Source organism: Salarias fasciatus (assembly GCF_902148845.1).
Source record: "Salarias fasciatus chromosome 7 unlocalized genomic scaffold, fSalaFa1.1 super_scaffold_4, whole genome shotgun sequence".
In the NCBI taxonomy this organism is placed as follows: domain Eukaryota; kingdom Metazoa; phylum Chordata; class Actinopteri; order Blenniiformes; family Blenniidae; genus Salarias; species Salarias fasciatus.
The window spans coordinates 17,665,080-17,685,086 of record NW_021941229.1 but is presented as its reverse complement, the minus strand read 5'-3'; the positions used below and the strand labels follow the sequence as shown (position 1 = coordinate 17,685,086).

Sequence of the window (20,007 nt, the reverse complement as noted above, 5' to 3'; positions counted from 1 at the left end):
TAATCTCACATTGCTCTTTATTTCTACACTAATTTGACATCCAAACTAACTGAGTAGTGGTGGCCTCGAGACAGAAAAGTGAGCTTGTGACTGAAAGTTTGCCAGTTTGAATCCCACAGCTGAACACTGTGAGTCCCTGAGCATGACCCTTGACCCTCAACTGCTCCTTGTATGCTGTAAATGTCTTTAGGATTAGGTTAGATGCAGAGAACAAATTTTATACATTCATTGTATATGAGAAAATAATAATCCTCATTACTGTTAATGTAAAAAATAGTGTTGAATAAGATGCATGCTTGTGTTCTTGAAACAGGTTTTACTTTAATGTGATCAATTATATAGATTTTTTTTTTCACCGCAGATGTTTTATTGACAACCAGTGTGAAAAGCCTTCCTGGAGCAATCCAGCTGTATTGAACGGCAGCAGCTGCAACGTGCCGGTGAGCCGCTAGAGGCGCTAAAGCCACTGGAGCCGCTGGAGGCGCTGCAGTCTGACACCAGAACGCAGAAGAAGAAGGGAAAAGTCATGGCGGCTGACAGTTTGTGATGAGCCAACGAAAATAGTAAAAGTCACTTCCAAGTTGGATATTTAGGGTTGAAGCGAGGACTAGCGATCCCAACTCCGCCGGCAAAATGCAGATAACTTTGAAGACCTTACAGCAACAGACGTTTAAAGTCGAAATCGATGAAGAGGAGACGGTGAGAGTTTTTAAAAAATAAGCATGCCTTCATGAAGGGGGAGGAATGGGAGCTGGGTACATCCTGGAAACCAGTGCACTTTGGGTCGTTTATATTTAGACAGTTTAAAGACAGACGTTTATGAACATAAACAGATTGGTTTCGGAATGAGCTGGCGCTGTGGCTTGTTGTTGGATATTAACTTAAATTAGATTAGTGTCATTTAATTAGAAATCCTATTTGTCTTCAGCATTTAGTCGGAGCCCACTTCAGGCTCCTAATATGGGGCAGAGTTGACAGATTAGCATGGAGTCCAACTTTTTCTCTGTCTGACGTGTTTGTATTGCACAGTTTTCTCTGGATTGAACGGCCGTTGTCGCCTTTTGGGTGTTAGTAGTCTTTAACCATGTCTGCAGTGTCAGGAGTCTCAAGTTAGTGTTACTAAACTTGAATAAAGCAGAGTCATCGTGGGGTTATCTTTGGTGGTAAATAAGATCTGCTAGCTAATGTTAGCTCCAAGCGTCGACTCTTCGTTCCTCCCTCAGTCACTACAAGTTTTATTTATTACATTAGACACTTTCCCCCCCCCCCTCGAAAGACACCTTTATTTACAATCACGAATTTGAAATATAGTCGTTGCGTTTATGGTCACGATTCAGTTGTTGCGCCTAAGTGAAACTGAGTCATGCTTGTTTGTTTGTGTTGTTTGGCATACTTTTGTAAGACAGAGTGAAAACAATCAGGGGTATAATGTAATGTGCACTGTTCAAAACAGTTTTTTTTATGAGCTCTTAGTAGATTTTATTTGTTTAAACACTGAATGTATCTGAAATATAAAGATAAATAACTCATTGGTGCTGCGTATGAATTAATCGTTAATTAAAAATGCCATTTCTCACAGGTGAAGACTCTGAAGGAAAGGATCGAACAGGAGAAGGGAAAGGAGCAATTTTCAGTTGCTGGACAGAAACTGATATATGCAGGTTTGTTAAATTAATAGTTTTTAACTTCTACTCACTTCTGTCATTCTTTCATTATTTTATTTGTTTATTATTTGTTTATTTGCACATTTTTGTAGACTGTCAGAATGAATGAATACATGTTATTCAATGTGACTATAATTCAAACAGTACAGCTGAATTATTAGAGAATATATTCTGCAGCTCTCTTGAATTTTTGCTTTTCAGTTTTCCTTTCAGTTTCAGGAACGCCGTCTCAGGGTACTTTCCATTCTAGTAAAACCCAAAGGAAAAACAACTCTCATCAGGGGAAGTACCGGGGTAAAAATTAATTTACATCAAGAAGAAACCCCCATCAAAGCCAGACAGAGGTTTTATGGTTAAACCAGTAGAAAAGGGTAATCAGAGATCAATTTAAAAAAAACTTTACCCCAGACAGTAAGATAATGCAGATGTTGAAGATGTGGGGCTGGGGGCCACAATCACCAACTTCCAGCTCAACAGCCAGAGGTCATTGTAGGAAGGGGGAAAAAAAAAGAAGTTACAGCACAGACTACTGAAGAGAAACACAGAGTGTAGTGATGATGTGAAATTATTCACAAAATCGCTATATTGAAAATTCAGTGCATCAAAAAACTGGCAACAGTCTTAAACTTAGCGTAGCATTATTTTATAAAGGATTCTATGTAGCCTCAATTCAGAGCAGTTTTGAAAGAAAAAATACCCAAGTGTGTAGCTTTTTTTCTCTTTTAATGCATCCTTTGTTTGAATCTAGAAAACTTGCTTGATTTCTTTTCAAAAGTTATTGTTTTCCAAATTATCAACGTCTCCTGCGCCTGTGTGCTCCAGAAAATCTAATCTGTAGGTTTTGTGAGGGTCAGGAAAGTGTGATTAACAGATATACATTTTGTTTATTGCTGTCTAATGTTTTCTAAGAATCATAACATGATGCTGTTTGGTTTATAATTGGATCAATGTCCAAACCTGTCCTTGGTATTGGTAGGAGGAGCAGAAAACAGTTTGTCAACATGTTTTTATTTCCTTAACTACTCAAATTTTGAGGGCGGAGCAAAGCAGATACATATGCAAATAAGCAGCGTTTTATTGGGATTGATTATTCATCATCCGCATGGGTTGGCGATTGTAAAGAGGCCATCATATTCCTGTCTCCTCTGATTTTGCTCTTGCAGCCCAAAAAAATAGCAATTAGGCAGAATCATGAGTTATATTCACCATCAAATAAATGTTAATTTGACAGTAAAACATGGGTCAAAGATAAGTTGGAAAGCAACTTTTTTTATAAGTAAGCTGTATTACGAAGTTTCATAGCATGTGGTATCATATAGCATCTGAGCATTCCGTTTTTCAGAGAAACAGATTTAGATTCAGGATGGCCAGTTAAGACTGTGGACCGTCTATCTGATCTCTTAAATTTCCAAAACTTTACAGTGAAGCGAGCCTCTGGACAGGACACACTCACGCTAACCAGCGTAGAAAAGCAGGATTCTTCAAAGTCAAAGCAATGGATAGTTTCCTCATCTGAAGCGGTCTGCACTAGTTTGTAGAAAATTTCCTTTTATGCTTTATTTGACGTATGCAGATCTAACAGGACAAGCTCAGGCAAAGCCTCGGGACTCCAAGTGATCTCTGGGGGTCAAAGATCACAGCTTGGGCACCACTTCATCCTGGCATCGCTACAGTTCAGCGGTTTAAGTTTTCATCATCAGGGCAGCTATTAAATTCAGTTTGGAGTGTCTCCCAGCCCCGTGACTCTCATGTCAGGACATCACTGACGCGCTAAATGTGTCACGTGGGTTTATACAAGCAATAATTTCTGACAGGAGATAACAAGATCTGCTCCCTGAGTGGGTTCCCAAGCAGTTGGCAGTGGACAGATGGAGAAGGCAGGTGGAGGTGTGTCAAGAGCTCCTGGATGTATTTGAGGCTGATGTACCCAACTTACTAAATTCACAGGAAAAAAAAAACTTTGGAGTTCTGTCTTTAAAAGAAAGCTGCACCAATCACACCTTTTATGTACATTTTGTTTGAAAACAGCCAAATGTGGCTCTACTTACACACTTTAAAGATCACACAGTGTATAGAATGTTACGCTGTTTCCCAGACACACAAACGCTCCCAGACAAAAGCTGCGCTTCACAGTGTAACAGGAGGAAGCGCGTGTAGTGACAGAAGCAGATGGTTTATCCGCTCCATTCAGCGATGCAGCACGGTGCTATCTTTGTTCCACGCTCTCACGCCAGGGAGGTTATGGGAGGTAAAGCTGTGGCTTGTTTTTCTGTGTTCCCACAGGTAAAATCCTCAGCGATGACACGCCGCTCAAAGAATACAAAATCGATGAGAAGAACTTCGTGGTCGTCATGGTGACAAAGGTTTGTGGGATTAGATCGTTTTCAGTAAATTGGTGGATTTATTTATTTATTGAACATGGTGCGGGGGGGTTTCTTGTCTTTTTGTACATTTTGTCCTTGAATGCTATGAGTGCGAGATAATATCGAACCGTGATTACTCTTTTCACTGTCAGCCACTTATGTCTGTTTGTCCTGTTGAATGGCCTCTTCTGGCTGACAGGAACAAGTAGTTCACTGCTTTGACTCGGAGTCAGGGTCGTGTGTGCCCGTCTATTTTATATATATAGATATACAAAATCACTATTTTTGTCTAGAAAGTTGCTAAAGTTGGTTGTTTACTCGCTTGTTTAACTAACTTATGCCACAGAGCATTTGAAATGGGACTGGTGAGCCGTTCAGGAGTCCGACTATAAAATCACCTGACGTGACGACAGTGTTACATTAAAACAAACACCATTTTAATACGATGAGCTGTTTCCTAAATGCCTTATACACCTAAGGTTTACACAAAATCAACATTGCTCCAAAGCAAACAGGAAGTACCTTTTTTTTATGCCTAACCTTAATTAAAGGCATTATTTAAGTCAAGAAAAGACAAGAAATACATTAAAATCTCATCCATTTGAAAGATCTTCAGGCCAGCTGTTTGTGAAATGACTGTAATGGTGAGGAGATCTGGTTTAATATCATTTAATGTGGTTTTACAGGTCAAAGCAGCCCCCGCTGCTCCTGCAGCCTCTTCGACAGCTCCAGCTCCCAGCTCCTCGGCTCCAGCAGCCCCTCCGGCCTCCTCCACCTCCCCCACCTCGTCCGCCTCCTCAGACAAGCCAACAGAGTCTCCCGCCAAGGAGGACAAACCGGAGGAGAAGCAGTCTTCCACCGCCGAGCCGCCGTCCACCCCTGTCGGGTAAAGATTGGTAGACGATTGATTTTGAATATCTACTGTGAAGAGCGTCTTGCATTGATAGATAAAGCCTCGATTCCTCCTCAGTAAAACTCTTTCTCCACAGAAGCTCTGAAGTTTCGGCACCTTCAAACTTTGTCAGTGAAGCTGTGTCAACTCTTGGTAAGGCTGCTTTAACTCTTGAACTGAACATAAACACACAAAGTACGCCTCATTCTTACAGAAAGTATGCTACAAGTTAATTTATCAAAACTTGTCTTTCACACAGCAGAAATAAGATTGATCTCTATGTGCAGCTGGCGGTGCGCAGCGACCACTGCAACACTGAAGACAGATACCACTAAAATATCTAATACTGTCACCAAAATCACTACAGCCTTCACTGATCACACTACAGCACTTGGTTTTATATTGAGAAAAGGGGTTTTCATAGTTAGAATGGAGTTTTGTGAGTAATAAAATTCAATAACTTCACTCTAATGTATTGTAGACCAGTGAATCTCTGTCCAAGTATCAAGAGCCCTGAAGGTCATAAAAAATTGTTTAAATGATTTCACTGTGTTTATAAGTAGAATCCAACAATATTTCAATAGTATTAGTAACTGATGGTTCCTGTCACGATCGCCATGATTTAAAATTTTCATATCATTACATCTGTAGTAAAAAGTCTTTGATCTGATGAAAAAGTAACGGATTCGATTATGTTTTATCATGCATCAATTACTGGAGTCTTATCTGGAATCGACTGAGGATCCGCGTTTCAATACAGGATGTTTACTTTAGGCCCACATTATTTTTGTTAGACATCGGCGCATGCTGACATTGACTCAGGCTGATCAATAGGCAGCCTGATACCGCAGCTCAGCCAGATCTTAATCCCACAGTTCCCACGAGCCACACGCTCTGAACTTTACTAATATTGCTTTTCGCTGAGCAAATCCTGTAGGTCTTAATTATTATGACTCGTGTAGCTGATGAGTGAATTTTTAGCATTTTATGCAGGTTGTTTATTTTCATGGGACCCAGTGGACGGATTGATTCCTGTGCAGTCTCACTTTTTAAACTGCTTTGAGAAAACCTGATGTGTTTTTCAGATAATTATGCAACGGCCACGTGCATGACATGGTTTCCTTTAAAAAAATAAAATAAAATCTGACTTCTGGCCTAACAGAAAGGTCTGGTGTGCTGTGTGCTTTAGTAACAGGCCCGTCCTACGACGCCATGGTGAATGAGATGATGCTGATGGGCTATGAGAGGGAGCAGGTGGTGGCAGCACTGAGAGCCAGCTTCAACAACCCGGACAGAGCCGTGGAGTACCTGCTCACAGTAAGAGCCGCACCGCGTTTATTTTAGCCCTATTTATAGAGTGAACCCCAAGTACTCGCTGACGTTTTCACATCACACAGGGTTTCCCTGGCAGAGATCAGGCCCCTGCATCGGTACCTGAGACAGTGCCGCCTCCGGCCAGCGGCGCTCCGGCGGCGCCTGCAGGTGGCATCAGCGTCCCCGCCAGCACCGGCTCCTCGCCCAGCGGTGGGGGAGGTAAACAACCCGTACAGTTCAGCGCGGTGCCGCAACTCCGATGAGAAAATGTTTTTTGTTCCAACCTGCTGTGGCTCCTGCCTGCCTCCTCCCAGCCAACCCCTTGAGCTTCCTGAGAAACCAGCCCCAGTTCCACGTGATGCGACAGCTGATCCAGCAGAACGCCGCCCTGCTGCCCGCTCTGCTGCAGGAGATCGGCAGGGAAAACCCCGAGCTGCTGCAGGTGAAGTGGGCCGAACGCCTTTGAAATGATAGCTGCGCCGAAAAGATGAACGTTGATGCAGTGTGTCAGAACACCGATCGGTGATATTTCACACTTGTTCTCACCAACGAGTGTCGAGTGGACCGTGCGCTCAAAGTTTTTCATCCGCCATTGCAGGAGATCAGCAGCCACCAAGAGGAGTTCATCCAGATGCTGAACGAGCCCAACCCGGACGCCGTGCCCGTAGGAGGCGGAGGAGGCGGAGGGGCGGGAGGAGCAGGGGGAGCCGGCGGGATCGGAGGCGAGACACCTGGTGGAAGCATGAACTATATTCAGGTCACGCCCCAGGAGAAAGAGGCCATAGAGCGGGTGAGAGCATTTATTTATTTTCCCCCCATTACCTCAGGCTGCTTTAACAGAAGTGCTGGAGTATTATGTAAATCCATTTCTTTGATGATCTCGCCAAAAGCCTCGGCATCATTTTTTTTATTCGCCACGAAAGCAGCGCAGGCGGCGGTAAACAACATAGCAGAGGTTGCCATTTGCTTATGAAGTATTGTTTGACTAATTTAAAGTTCTTCCGTGTGACTTTGTTTCATTTCAGCTAAAAGCCTTAGGATTTCCAGAGGGACTTGTTATACAAGCCTACTTTGCCTGTGAGAAGAACGAGAACCTGGCTGCCAACTTCCTTTTACAACAGAACTTTGACGACGATTGAAACGGCCTTTTTCCATTTTTTTTTTTTTTTTCTTTTTGTTTGCATACTTCTTCCTGTACTTTTTGATTGCTCATATTCAATATACGTGTACAACAAGCCTTTTAGTTTCCCACAAAGGTATCTCACTCACCTCTTCCACGTCCAACTCTCTCTCATAACACTGGATCATTATCAGCTGTTGGCTGGTGTTCGAGTACAGGCTGTTGTTTGTGATCAGTTCAAAATGGCAAAAAAAAAAAATTAAAGTACAATACTTTGCATCATGAATTACCTGTGTGCTATTGATTTCTTAAAATACTTGATACAAAACCAGTATGATCTCAGCACGGTGCGATCAGACAGTATTCACCCACTCGTCGGTGGAGACGGGTCTTTGAAAAGCGAGACGCGCAGAACAAGCGACAGTAACGACACTTTTCTCTCAAACAACCATTATCTGCATGTGAAACGGCCGGAATCATTAACAGGAGCTGTGTGAAGAAATCTGAGCAGCAGTTGCATGTATGAAGGTGTTTTAAACATGTATAAAGTTTACGTAGGCGTCAGAGGAGTCGGTTGATATGACTGTCACTTTTTAAAAAGGAAATAAAGTTTTGCAGAAAGATGCTTCGCTGGCTGCTGGTTTTGTTTGACAGAAGACGAAACTAGGTACAGTGAGAACAGTCACTATATTTAGGTTTGTATTTCAAACCCTTGTTCTTTCTCTGGTCTTCCTTTTTGTATGTTTTCATGTTTTACTCTCCACTAAAGGCAGGGTGTCACATGATGGAGTCAGAGCAGCTGAAGGATGTGTAGCTAGATCTCTGTTGCAGTGCAGGTATTGCTGCCATCTGCTGTTCTGCACTGGACTGTCCGCTGTTGGAAAGTCTCTACCCTTTGTGGACAGATGGAGAACTGCAGTTACTGATATTTTAAAACTCATCTCATCCCTCAGGCTGGATCTGGCCCATGAGCCTTATCTTTGACACCCCGATCTCACTCTGATCACATCCAGAGAAAATCTGGCATCAGGCTCCGAATCTGAACCCAGTCCCAGTACCGACATGTAGACTTTCCCGTTCAAACCAAATAGAAATAAGATTAAAAACACCTGACACTGACGCACAAAGCCGCAGTTTTAGGCCAGGTTAACGATGCACTAACACAACAAATGATAACCTGAGACGGCTGATAATGACTACATGTGTAATTTTCTCATGCAGGAACGGAACAGTTGCTATTAGGTTCCCCTTTAAGAGGATGCAGGGTGTAATTTATTTTCATGTGTGCTTTATTGGTGTCATCAAACCCACTTCACGGCCTTACATCAGCCCCGTTAGTAAGCTGTAAACTGTAATTATAACCCCAACCCTTGTAAAAGGCAGCCGTACCCCTGTGGAGCATTTTAGGACAAAGTAGGCCTGATTCAGAGCTCAGGCTGCCGATGCCGAGCGATCCTATAGGGGGCAACACAGACCAAGGTATGAGACCAACAGTGCCAGAAAATGAGTAATTCATACTATTTCAAGGTAAATGTGTCTAAATAGTCTAAATATTGACTTTAAAGAAACTTGAAATCCATTCTTTTTTTCCAACTCCAGCACTGTGCAGCCAATAGATCACATGTCTGAGCATCTTCATCCTCAGTGTCGATCACAATGATGCCTTGTCACAAATATTATATTCTGTAATTTTCAGAATGTGAGTGAGAAAATACAGTAAACACATCCTTTGCATGCAGTGAAACAAAATGACAAAACCAATAAAACACAATATCTCATTACAGCGTCTCCGTGGGGTTTTTATTCTTCCAGTTCACCTGAGAGCTCCGGCACAGCGTGGAAATCAGATTTGGTGTCACCCTTGAATGTCAACCAGTAGCTTGGCTGTTCTCGCTATTCTTCCCCCTGACAGGTGGAAAGAGAACCCCATGGAAATGGAACATTGTCAGAGTGAATCTTTTTTTTTTTTTTTTTGAAACCCTTTTTAACAGCAACATTGTGTTAGTTTGCCTGAGGTCACCTCCGTATTATCAGCCAAGGCTTTGTGTTTGAGCTGACTGTGAGCTGAGGCTGCCATTTAAATGAGCTTCTCCATTACATTGCCAGGTAAATATACTGTTACCGCTACTAATAATTTCCTAGGACTTGACAAGCAAGGTGTTTCTAATGCTTTACTTTATATAAAATGTTTTTTTTTTTTAGTGTGGCTACCAAGAAATCGTATAAAGGTCAAGCTGGTTTTGTTATTTCAAATACATTTTATTTTATTATAATGTAAAATACAAAACCATAACAAAGCATTTTTATTTACAAATGTACAAAATTCAAGATTATATTACATATTTTTGGCTATAAACAAAAAAAAATCTTTGTTCAGAGTTACTCATTCAATACAAAAATATGAATGTCTCATATAAATTATTGCACTTTGCAGCTGCAGTGCGTTTGTAGATTGCCATCACCATTTTAAAAAGCGTTCACCTGATTTGAGTCGTATTGAGACGTTTCCTTGAAACACACAATCAGCTGTATGGCACTTTGTCATTTCACCCTTTTGAATAATTTTCTTTATCTTTGGTACCTTTTAATAAGAAAAAAAACCTTCTTCAGAGTTACTGAGCACCATTCTGTATAAATTAACATTGTACCTGAAATCGATGGCAACGCAGGTGAAATGTGTGTATAAATATAGTGTATTTATTAATACAGTATTTTGAACAGTGTGTAGTTAAACTATGACGGCGTGATGCTGGTAGAAGGCCTCTGGAGATGTTTTTGTCTGTTGCTCCTGGATTCCCTGACGAAAAAAATACATTTTTCCAGTTAAAAGCTGTTGGCACCTGGTCCTCCAAGTTTTGTCGGTTAAATAAGACAAATTCCAGTTTGGTCCCTTTCATCAAAGTTTACAACCCTGGTTGAGAGGTCTTGTCGAGTCACCTGCGCGACGTCAGGATCAGTCTTGAGAGAAATTCTAGGCTCGTAAGAGGAGAAAACGTTCTTTTAGCCATGAACACCACAGCTTGTCTTGTTGCTCGACGTCGGCTTCGAAGGCAAATTATGGCTTTAGAAAGTGTAGGTCACAAGTTTGTTCAGGGTTTCTGGAGCCTTCGTCCACTCTGCCGCCTCGTCTCGTCCTCCCGCCGGGGGCCTCATAAGTGTCTCTTCATGTGGAGAGCCAGGTGGTCCGACCTCGAGAACGCCCGGTCGCACTTCTGGCACTGAAACGGCCGGTGGCCGGTGTGCTTCCTGTAGTGGCGGGTGAGCTCATCCGAACGCGCGAACTTCCAGCCGCAGCCCTCCCAGTCGCAGTGGTAAGGCTTCTCCCCTTCGGGAAGGAAAAACACACAAGACACACGCAGCAGTTAGCGCCGGCCGCGAGGTTCAAAACGGTCCCCGGCCACCTCCACCTCCACCTCCGCCGGGGAAAAGAGGTCCGTCCTGTCCTGCAGCCTGTGTGCTGAGACCAAAGCAATCGGCCCGGGGATTGTATTTGAGCAGGGATCGGCACTAACCTGTTTCACCGCACCTGCTCAACTACTCCCGCCGTGCCATCCCCCACCCATCTAACAACCGTCCCGCAACGCCACAAAAGTCAAGCGTTTTTTTTTTTTTTTTTTTGTGTTCATAACGTGCGACTGATGTGGCCGGTTCTTTGGTCGCCCAACAATGAAAACACGGCGTTAAAAAGCTTTAAATAGAGAACGAACCAAGCCTGTAATCTGCGCGTCACCAAAGTGGAGCCAGATGTAAAACAGCAGCAGAAACATTTTCACATCCCACGCTGCAAGCTGCTGCGGCGGCGTTACCTGTGTGCGTCCGGTGATGCGCCTTGAGGTGGGAGCTCTTTGTGTACGTCTTCCCGCAGCCGACGTAGTCGCACGTGTGTGTCGCCACCCTCTTCCTCGGCCAGGAGCGCCGGCCGCGTTTGGGCTTGGTCTCCTCCGGCAGGCAGTCCCCGCTGGAGATCATGAGGGGCTCTGGAAAGTCAAAACATCAAGGTCAACACAGGGTTTGACCACGGGCAGCTCAAGTATGCAAGGCTTGATTGACCTGATCAGTTAGTTTTTATGAGCCGCCATGTTGGATTTTGTAACTTTGCTTCTACACCTTCAGTTATTTGTTGCATAAAGAAAAAAAAATACCACTGATCTTCTGGCTTTATGAAGAATATTTCTCGGTAAACATTTCTCAAACTTCAGATAGACTGTTAGATATTAACCTCATACATTCAAAAACAATAAATATGTTAGATATATTCTGTATGCATTTTTACATGTGAGAGAAAATCTTACAATTTTTATGATTTTCAATCAGCTGCTTAGGACAACATGCAAAAGACGCAGCAACTGGAGTGAAGCGGTTTCTGACCTTGATACTGCAGGGACGACGTCTGGGCGTAGGAGGTGTAGCCCTGCGGGGAGCTGTGGTGGTAGCCCTGTGGAGGTAGAGGAAGCTGAGAGTGGGGATGGCCCAGCACCTGGTGCTCCCGGCTGAGAGGATGGTCCGGAGAGAGGGAGGAGGATGAGGATAACCTGCCGCTCGTCATGGACCGCCCCCCGCCGGAGAACCCGTGTAGATCCAGGTGGCTGGGCCGCTGCTGCGGGCCCCCCCTGCCCTGGGAGTTCACCCCCACCAGGTGTAGGTCCATGGGCTGCGAGATGGTGCAGTTGCTGGGGTTCTCCTGCTTTATCCGGTGACACGGGAAGGACGGCGAGGCGCGCGGGGTCGCCGGGTCCGACACGGCGTTGACGCAGGCCTTGCTCACGTTCATGGACTGCCCGTATTCCCCCATGTCCATTGTCGTCTTGACCACGAACTTGCCGTGGAGGCTGGTGGGGTGGAGGTACGCCGGGTCCAACTCGGGCCTCATGAGTTCTGCCACAAAGCCTCCAGAGGGCGAAACATCACTGATGTCTGGGATGGTATAGAGCAGGTCGCTGGCAGTGCTTTGAGGGGACGGAAGAGGGTAAGATGAGGAGAAGGAACCCGGGGACGGAGACAGGGCCTGAGCGGAGCCGCACGCCATGCTGTCCTCCTGCTGCTGTTGCTGCTGCTGCTGCTGCTGCTGTTGCTGTTGTTGCTGTTGCTGTAGAATGGAGTTCGATAGAATAAAGTCATAATCTAAATCGAGGTCTGGCTCGGCGTCTTTCTTGGACATGCTGGGGCTCGTCGTGCTGGCGGCGGCGGGGTGGTCCGGGTTCGGGCAGCTACTTCCGGCTGGAACGCTGAATCTCTTAAGATGGGACAGCTCTTCCTTCCATCTCTAGAGGGGAAAGTTACAGAGACATTAGCCACTGCGCCGGTGCGGTCTGCTTGTTTTGAGTCATGTTACTGTTTATTAGACACGTGGCCAAGAAAATCACACTTAGGTTTGACCTGTCCTACTTAGAAATTGGTGGCTGCGTTGAACACACAAGGATGAGCGTCCCGAGTGCACGCTCGTGATGAATTTAAGAGGAAAAACCTTATGCTTCTGCAACGGACAGTGATTATTATGACAGCTCGGTTACAGAGCGAAGTCAGGAGCAGAAATTGTCCTTGGCACGAAGCACTTCCTCGAATACTGATATCTATCACAAGCCATGAAATTGCATTGGAAAACACCAGAAGTAGCAAAGGAAGGGCACATTTTTTTCTGGGATACATACACAAAAAAAAGAAAAGTCTCAGGGAAAATGATCTGGTTATTCTTGCAGCGGTATTACAAAACAACAACACTGAGCCTGAGCATCAGCATGGCCTCTCTGGAGGGAGCAGCAGCGCCTCATGTGCGCTCTGCTGTCTCCATGCTGGCTGGAAACCCTCTGAAGTAGCCTGTGTAAACCGGTGCACGCCCCAGCAGAGCGTGGTGTCATGCCCTGGCTGTGCTATAATAACATGGGAGCGACACATTGGGAAAACAAACACACTGTAAACAAACTGCACGGGCCGCATTCTCTTCCCTTTTAACAGACCCTTTTAACAACTCTCTCTGATGATGCCCACGACCATTCGGCATGCGCGCGCGCGTAATGAATAAGAAGCCGCCGCGGGCTACTCACTAAATTGGCACTTCCTATGGATTTACTCTTGACAGTGGGGCCGCTGGCAAACGTGGAAATGGACGGCAAAAGTGTCCCACCTAGAGCCATCTCGACGTCATTTGGAGGCTGCCTGCAAATAAAGAGAAAAAAAAGAGCGTAAATCCGTGAGGAGCGATCCCGGAGGCGCGAGCGCAGCCGGTTCCAGTCCACGAGCCGATCAGTCGATCAGCTGTCAATGAAAGTTTCACAAGGTCCACACCTCATCAGTGAGAATCTGTCTGACGGCTGCGGCTGCACTTGGTTTTGTTCTTTTTCTTTTTTTATTTTGTCTTTTCTTTAAATAAAATATATTCCCGGGATTAAAGTTTCGGCTCCGCGTCGCGCGCAACGCTCTCGCTCCAGGACATGCTGATGGGCGCGCCGGGGAGGGAAGCAAGTCAACGCCGAGAGTTCTTTAAAAGCAAATGTAGAAGAAGGGGAAGACCGAGAGGCGACGCACAGGGGGGAATCCCTCCCGCCCGTAGCCATGCAGGACCGAACTGAGAAAAACGCGTGAGAGAGGTTATCCTTAAATCTAAGGGAAACGCCTACGTGACGTTACGCAGCAACAAGACAGGAACAACAATTTGAGAGGGAGAGAGAGAGAGGTTTGTTTGTATTCATAGCAACAGCACCTATCCTTACTGCTATTATTCCTGCGAGAAGTGGGTGAAGAAACGCATCTTTCCAGACGCAGCGCACCGACTGACTGACTGACTGACTGACTGACACCACTCAGTACCAGAGACGGCGTTTTTTTTTTTAAACACGTCTGTGGATCAGAGACACCTCTGGACATGCGCAGCGCCTGAAAGCTCACCTTCAGTCTGCTCCAATAAACTCCCATGGATGTATTACTACATTTTAAGGATGCAAATGTTTTTGATCACATTGATAATTAATAATTAATTATTTTTTCGGATACGTTATCTATTAACTTAATTGAAAAGAAAAAAAAAATCACCCTGATTATTTGATTTAGGTTTGTAATGTTTTGGACTACTAATTGAAAAGTGACTTTTTCCTGGTTTAGTTGTTTCACTTTTCATCTTGCTTTCATTTTGTTCACTGTCAACACTGATTAGTTTGGACTTTTCTTCAACATCTGCCTCTCAGGTGTAAGAAGTATTCAGTTTCAACAATGTAAAGCAGTTGAAACGGTCCAAATCATGAACACTGTATCAGAAGTGTCAGTCATCACCGCATATTGTGTGACATGTGTTTCAGTTTTAACCGTGAAAAACAGACAGAAAAAGTCTGAAAGAAAGACGGTGAAAGGTCTACAGTGAGTTTCTGATGGCTGAATTTCACATTTGAGTTTGTACAACTTTACAGAATGATTGATATGACTTCAGTGGGGGGTAGCAAGATGACAGGGGGCTGGTTCCTTAGGTTCAACACCTGAGCTCACTCACTAGTAAAAGATCTATTGTTGAAGAAACCACCTAAAGGAAAGTGCAAAGTACTCCTGGTGTTATATAGTTCATAAACACAGTGTTGCAACACCAATAATAAGTATCAAAATCAATTCACCAGCATGTTCAAAGCACAGATCTGCACAAATAACCAAGTAATCTATATGTTGCTTGGACTATGGGAGTTAGTAGTGTAAACAAATGTGGATATAAGGCAGAACTATTTTCTATTAAAAGAACATATGTCTTTAAATCATGTATGCAGATCAAAAGGTTTGGATTTAAATTCAAAGAGGCCACTTTTCTGATAAAAGTCTTGTGTGTTGTCTTCTATTCAGCTGTTACTGTGAGGGTTTAAAGGGAAGGGAAGATCCTCATATTCACCACTCTTATATTATGTGAAATGCTGTGTGAATGCACAAATGTGGTTCAATCAGATGTTTAGAAAAACAAAACAAAACATATGCGTGTGTTCAGAAAGGTTGACATTGGAAAAAAGGGTCATGTTAAAAAGGAGTAGTTGCTGATGTTCGAATAAATCTGCAGTGTGAGGCAGGCTTTAAACTCCCTGTAATGAAGCTCAAGCAGTGTGTGGAACGCCTGATTCCCTGGAAACACAGATTTGTACTTATTCATTGGAGGAATCTACATTGTGTAAAGCGTTTGTACTTATATGTACACAACATGACACATCTGTCAAGACACAAAAATATAAGGATCAATTTTCTGGAAGTATTTTTTTGCTGAATTCCCTCCAAAAAATGTCTTTCTTTGAAGACCCTCAACAATTACATGGGCTTTCCACCAGTTTCTGCAACACACGTCTGAATCTAAATAGAGTTTGTTTGTAGCTGAATTGTGAGACAGTACACTCTTTATTTTTCCCAGATAGATGTCTTGTTACGTAAATCTTTGGAAGACAGGTTAATCTAAAGCACTGGATTGCAACATATGAAGCTGTTTCGTGTGTAACTACATCACATAATTAAAATGTCAAAAAAAATCTTTGTTTAGCGATTGTACATTGGTTCTATAGTGAGCAAAGAAAAATCTGCTTCAATGAAACCTTTTTATTGTCACTGTGTCTGAAAAATACAGTAATCCGAAGGAGTGCTGTCATGAAAAGTCTGGAGGATGGAAAAAAAAAAAAAAAGCGACCTTACCTGCGAGCATTAAAACATACAGCTCAGTGGTGAGTTTGAACTGGGTTCAGGCGCTGTTTGCACAGAGCTAGCGAGCTAACACAAACCTCTCTATCCAACATAATTAGACACATTGACTCAAGAGTTCAGTGCGAGAGCAAACAAAGCGCTCGCCGCTGATCCTGCTGCATCAGGATCTTGTCTGTTAGGCATGTCAACAAACACGCCGTCATTTCAACAGGACGCATGCACTGTAAATGTCTGCCTGGATCCTCATTCAAATTGAAAATTGCGTGATCGCGGAGAGCTTTGGTCGGCAAACAAAACCGCTGGGAAAAATGAAGACTACATCGACACAAGAACTCAGTAACTAGGAAGCATATCCTGTTTAGCAACACACGCGCACATTATTTGACATATTAACTATATATAACACGCTGGTTAGGATTTTTACTTCTGCGTGCGGATGAGAAATGGCTTCGAACCAACTGTTCGCGCTACATCTCTCGTTGTTGAAGACCCGCTTCCTCCAGCAGGTAGGAAGACAATAGAAGCCATGTCACTATAGCCTTATTCTTTATGATGGGAGACAATGGTTCTGAAAGCGATCCCGAAAACAAAAGTCCGACTTTGACTTTGACGGGCAGAGGAGGGACGACAGAGAAGAGATAAAGGAAGAGAAGACGACACCACTGTATAGTGTGCTCTTTTCCCAACACAATGAAGTCATGGTCGTTTAGTAACTCACACCAAAACACTTGTATGCAACATCTTAATGCAAGACATTTAGATTCTGCAATTGGGCAAACAGAAAGGCGAGATGCAGTAACATGAATACAATGAATTATTTCCACGACAACACGGTTTGTGATTGAAAGACATCAGTGAGAATCAGACGTGGGCAGACTGAGGTAATGTTGTTGTATCGGAGAGAATAGCTGCTGAGGTCTTGTATTGAGAGGTATAATATCTTCCTGTCACTGAGCATTCCAGTGGGCTTGTCTTCAGCGTTTCTCATCACGGATAAAGTGCGGACGTCTTGACGCCTACCTGAAGACGCACGTCGAAAACACTCATTGTTTTGAAGGTGAGCTCACGTGTTGGTTTTGGCTGCTCTTCCAGTTTCGCTCCTCAAACATGTACTATTTTCTAAATAATGGTGGCGCAGCTGACATAATCTGTGGCTCCTCTCTTTAAATCGTTGGTAAAATATTTCACGGCCCAGTCACCGAGAAGTGCACATAAATAAGTCGTACGGATGACAAACAACCGCGCACGTGTTCGTCCTCCCCCGGTCAAGTCCCCCCTCCTGGAAAGCATCCAAGCGAATATGAGTATCAGCGGATCATAACTCCAGATATTGAGGTTTTCACTTCTCTCTTCCAGATGCTGTTCGGTAATTAAAAAATAGCTTTCATTCTTTCTTTAATTCTTGAAAGCTGAGTCAAGCTATGCTGATTCTCGGAGCTCTCACTCCCTCCACTTCATCTCACATTCGACTTAATGCAATTATATATATGGGGACTTTCTGTCTGCTTTGTGTAAAGCTTAAACTGAACCAAGACTGCTTTGAGTTTTTTGGGGACTTACCTCAAGCAGCAATAAAGGCCCAAATTTATGTCCTGAATTGTTGCAGCTTGACGCACCGGAGCAGCTGTTTTTTTAAATCTTATACAGAAAACACATCAAAGGATGAGAAGAGTCAACTTGCTATATTTGAAATACAATTTCTAACCCAACGTCTACTTATAGCATTGGGCTTTTTATTTAATACACGGATTGGCCCCATTTAGTCCTCAAAATTGATCAATTTGAAACAGGAAGAATAGTGATAATAAGAGCATCTTGTGAATAAGTAATAAGAGCATCTTGTGGGTGAAGGAAAGCAAGTTCATGGGCGACCAAGCTTCACTGTGGCACATTTTGGAGAACAGGCCAGTTAATATGCTCAGACTGAATAAATAAATCATACTGTAGCTCAAGCTGCTGCATAAGTCGATGCTGTTTTTGATGGAAAAGGTTGTCGGATAAACAGAAGACTGCAGTTTGTTCAAACGCAATATCAAGCGGGCGGTCATAATGTTATGGCTGACTCGTGCATATGAAAACATCTGTTCAAAGATCACAAACAGCTCGTTGGGAACGTAGCAGGAATGATCACAATCCCCAAAAGCCTAAGGTGAAGTCTGCAAATTGTTTTTTTCAGTCTGAGGAACAGCCCAAATCCCGAAGACATGCGAGAGACATCACTAAAAGAAAAGCAGAGGAATCGTCGATATTCTTCTTTTGAGTCAAACAGTTCATCCTCGTCACAGAAGTGAGACAATAACATTGAAAACATCAGTCTTGAACTGTATTGAGTAGAAAAATCAGTTTCATGCATTTATTTCTATTGAACTGTCAATTAAAACAAGTTTTCCTTTTGTTTTTTTTTCCGATTGATATTGTAATTTATCAACTTGTGCTGTTGATTTACAGTCAGTGTCGTCAGGATCAGGATTACTGATTTTTCAGCAACATTTTCAGGGTACAGAGCGACACACCTGTTACGGTGGTCTGGATCTTCACCACCAGGCAGCGTCTTCAGCTGAACTGCGCTGCTTTTATGACTGAATAGTTTGGGTTGAGTTTTCCATAGAGTGACCGAACAGCTCGAGGGGCTTCGCTGGCTCTTCTTCCGTGTGATGGTATGCGTGTGAAGGATGTTTGAGGCGTCGGGGCTTTGTGCTCGGACCGTCAGCCAACCTACGATCGCAGGCTGGGATGCAACCAACACACACCGGGCTTTCATCACGTCGTAAAACTTAGTGGTGGGCTTTCGCCGGAGTAGGAAAATGCGGTCGAGGTACAACGGTGGTGGTCGTGGTCGTGTTGCAGGGGCTTGTGTGAAGCGGAACGGGTTCAGAAGGGGAGGCGGAGAGGGGTGAAGTCGGCGAGGAACAGACTGAGAGGGAGGAGAGAGCTCCTGCCGGGCGGCAAGCTGTCCAGCCTCTGCCTGCCCTGGGATTCCTCAGCAGCCTTAAATATGCCAGTTATTTTTAACCGGCGACGTAACAGAGCCCAGCGCCGGCCCCCTCTGTTACAATATTTCCTTTCTGACAGGAGGGGAAATGGAGGGGAGCCACACTTCCTGGTCACATGACGCGGCCCAGTCGGCCGAATGTGACGGGGGGGGGGGGCAGAATGAGGGGAGGAGAGGCAGCTCCGTTGGCTGCTCCACTCTCACACCAGCCCACACGTTCGCTCGGCGCCTCCTCTCCCCAAAGTTTCGCTCGCTCAGCTGGCCAGATGAGGCGTCAGACCAGGCAGTCCGTTTTAATCAGATGCTCAGACGTCAGAAGCCAGAGAGGTCCGCGGCAGCGATTGGTGTTCGTGAGCGGCGGAGGAAATTAGAGTGTGGGTACAGCACGTCGGCAGACGGAGGGGTGGGGGGGTGGAGGGGGGAGGGGGGTGGAGGGGGGAGGGGGGAGGGCCCCGTGACGTCAGGCCCGGGACCCACCAGGATTAGAAGCCTCTAAAAAGAAAAGGCCTGGGACTGGGCCGCCAGAGCCGGAGAGAATGTGTTTCTCTGTCTGCCCGACATGGGAGAATCAGGGACTTACCATGAGCTCACCTTGTTGACATACAGAGAACTTGGACGGCTCCGCGCTTCGATCTAAGACCCCGGATCAGTGCCAGCCTCACATCACGACTTCATTTGCTTCTCATTCACAGCAAATACACGAGAATCTAGCAGATTAACAAATGTTGATCCCTGCTCCCTTTGGTAAAACTAAGTTCACTCTGACAAACCTCACAAATATGATCAGACAATTTTCCCCCCTAATGTCACAATACAGAAAAAGTTTGATTTCAAACATTATTTTCAGTGATTAAAATAACATTTCTAAGAAAAAGTTTGCCGATGATCTTGTATCTTCCTGCATCTGTGTATGTTCTACATCCTCTGTAATAAAGAAACAACATTTTGTGGCAGTGTTTTCAAGGCAAGTCCCCAAATCAAATCCAGAAATGTCTCTGGGTCGTTGCTTCACT

The 20,007-nt window shown here is 44.3% G+C and overlaps 2 protein-coding genes across 8 annotated transcripts in view; one reads left to right on the top strand and one right to left on the bottom strand.

Annotated features, from left to right (window-relative positions):
• Positions 1-506: 506 nt before the first annotated feature.
• rad23b (RAD23 homolog B, nucleotide excision repair protein) lies at positions 507-7,650 on the top strand. Of its 2 annotated transcripts, none has more exons than XM_030085388.1 (10): positions 507-699; positions 1,580-1,661; positions 3,948-4,027; positions 4,714-4,913; positions 5,020-5,072; positions 6,109-6,236; positions 6,317-6,452; positions 6,548-6,675; positions 6,832-7,023; positions 7,259-7,650. In XM_030085388.1, the coding sequence occupies exons 1-10, from the start codon at positions 634-636 to the stop codon at positions 7,370-7,372; spliced, it is 1,179 nt and encodes a 392-aa protein (XP_029941248.1). In that variant the 5' UTR covers positions 507-633; the 3' UTR covers positions 7,373-7,650. The 2 variants fall into 2 exon arrangements, with proteins under 2 accessions (XP_029941248.1, XP_029941247.1); XM_030085387.1 differs by having other exon boundaries at positions 5,017-5,072.
• A 1,828-nt stretch (positions 7,651-9,478) lies between these two features.
• Positions 9,479-20,007, bottom strand: part of klf4 (Kruppel like factor 4) — a 42,620-nt gene continuing 32,091 nt past the window's right edge. For 5 of the 6 annotated variants that reach the window (XM_030084807.1, XM_030084808.1, XM_030084809.1 and 2 more), the window contains 4 exons: positions 13,395-13,506; positions 11,722-12,616; positions 11,160-11,330; positions 9,479-10,678 (listed from right to left, as the gene is read on the bottom strand). In XM_030084807.1, coding sequence (XP_029940667.1) covers positions 10,503-10,678; positions 11,160-11,330; positions 11,722-12,616; positions 13,395-13,484 — 1,332 coding nt within the window. In that variant the 5' untranslated portion in view covers positions 13,485-13,506 and the 3' untranslated portion in view covers positions 9,479-10,502. Of the gene's footprint in view, positions 10,679-11,159; positions 11,331-11,721; positions 12,617-13,394; positions 13,507-13,635; positions 14,275-20,007 lie in introns of those variants that run through there. The other variant, XM_030084803.1, reaches the window with a different exon arrangement.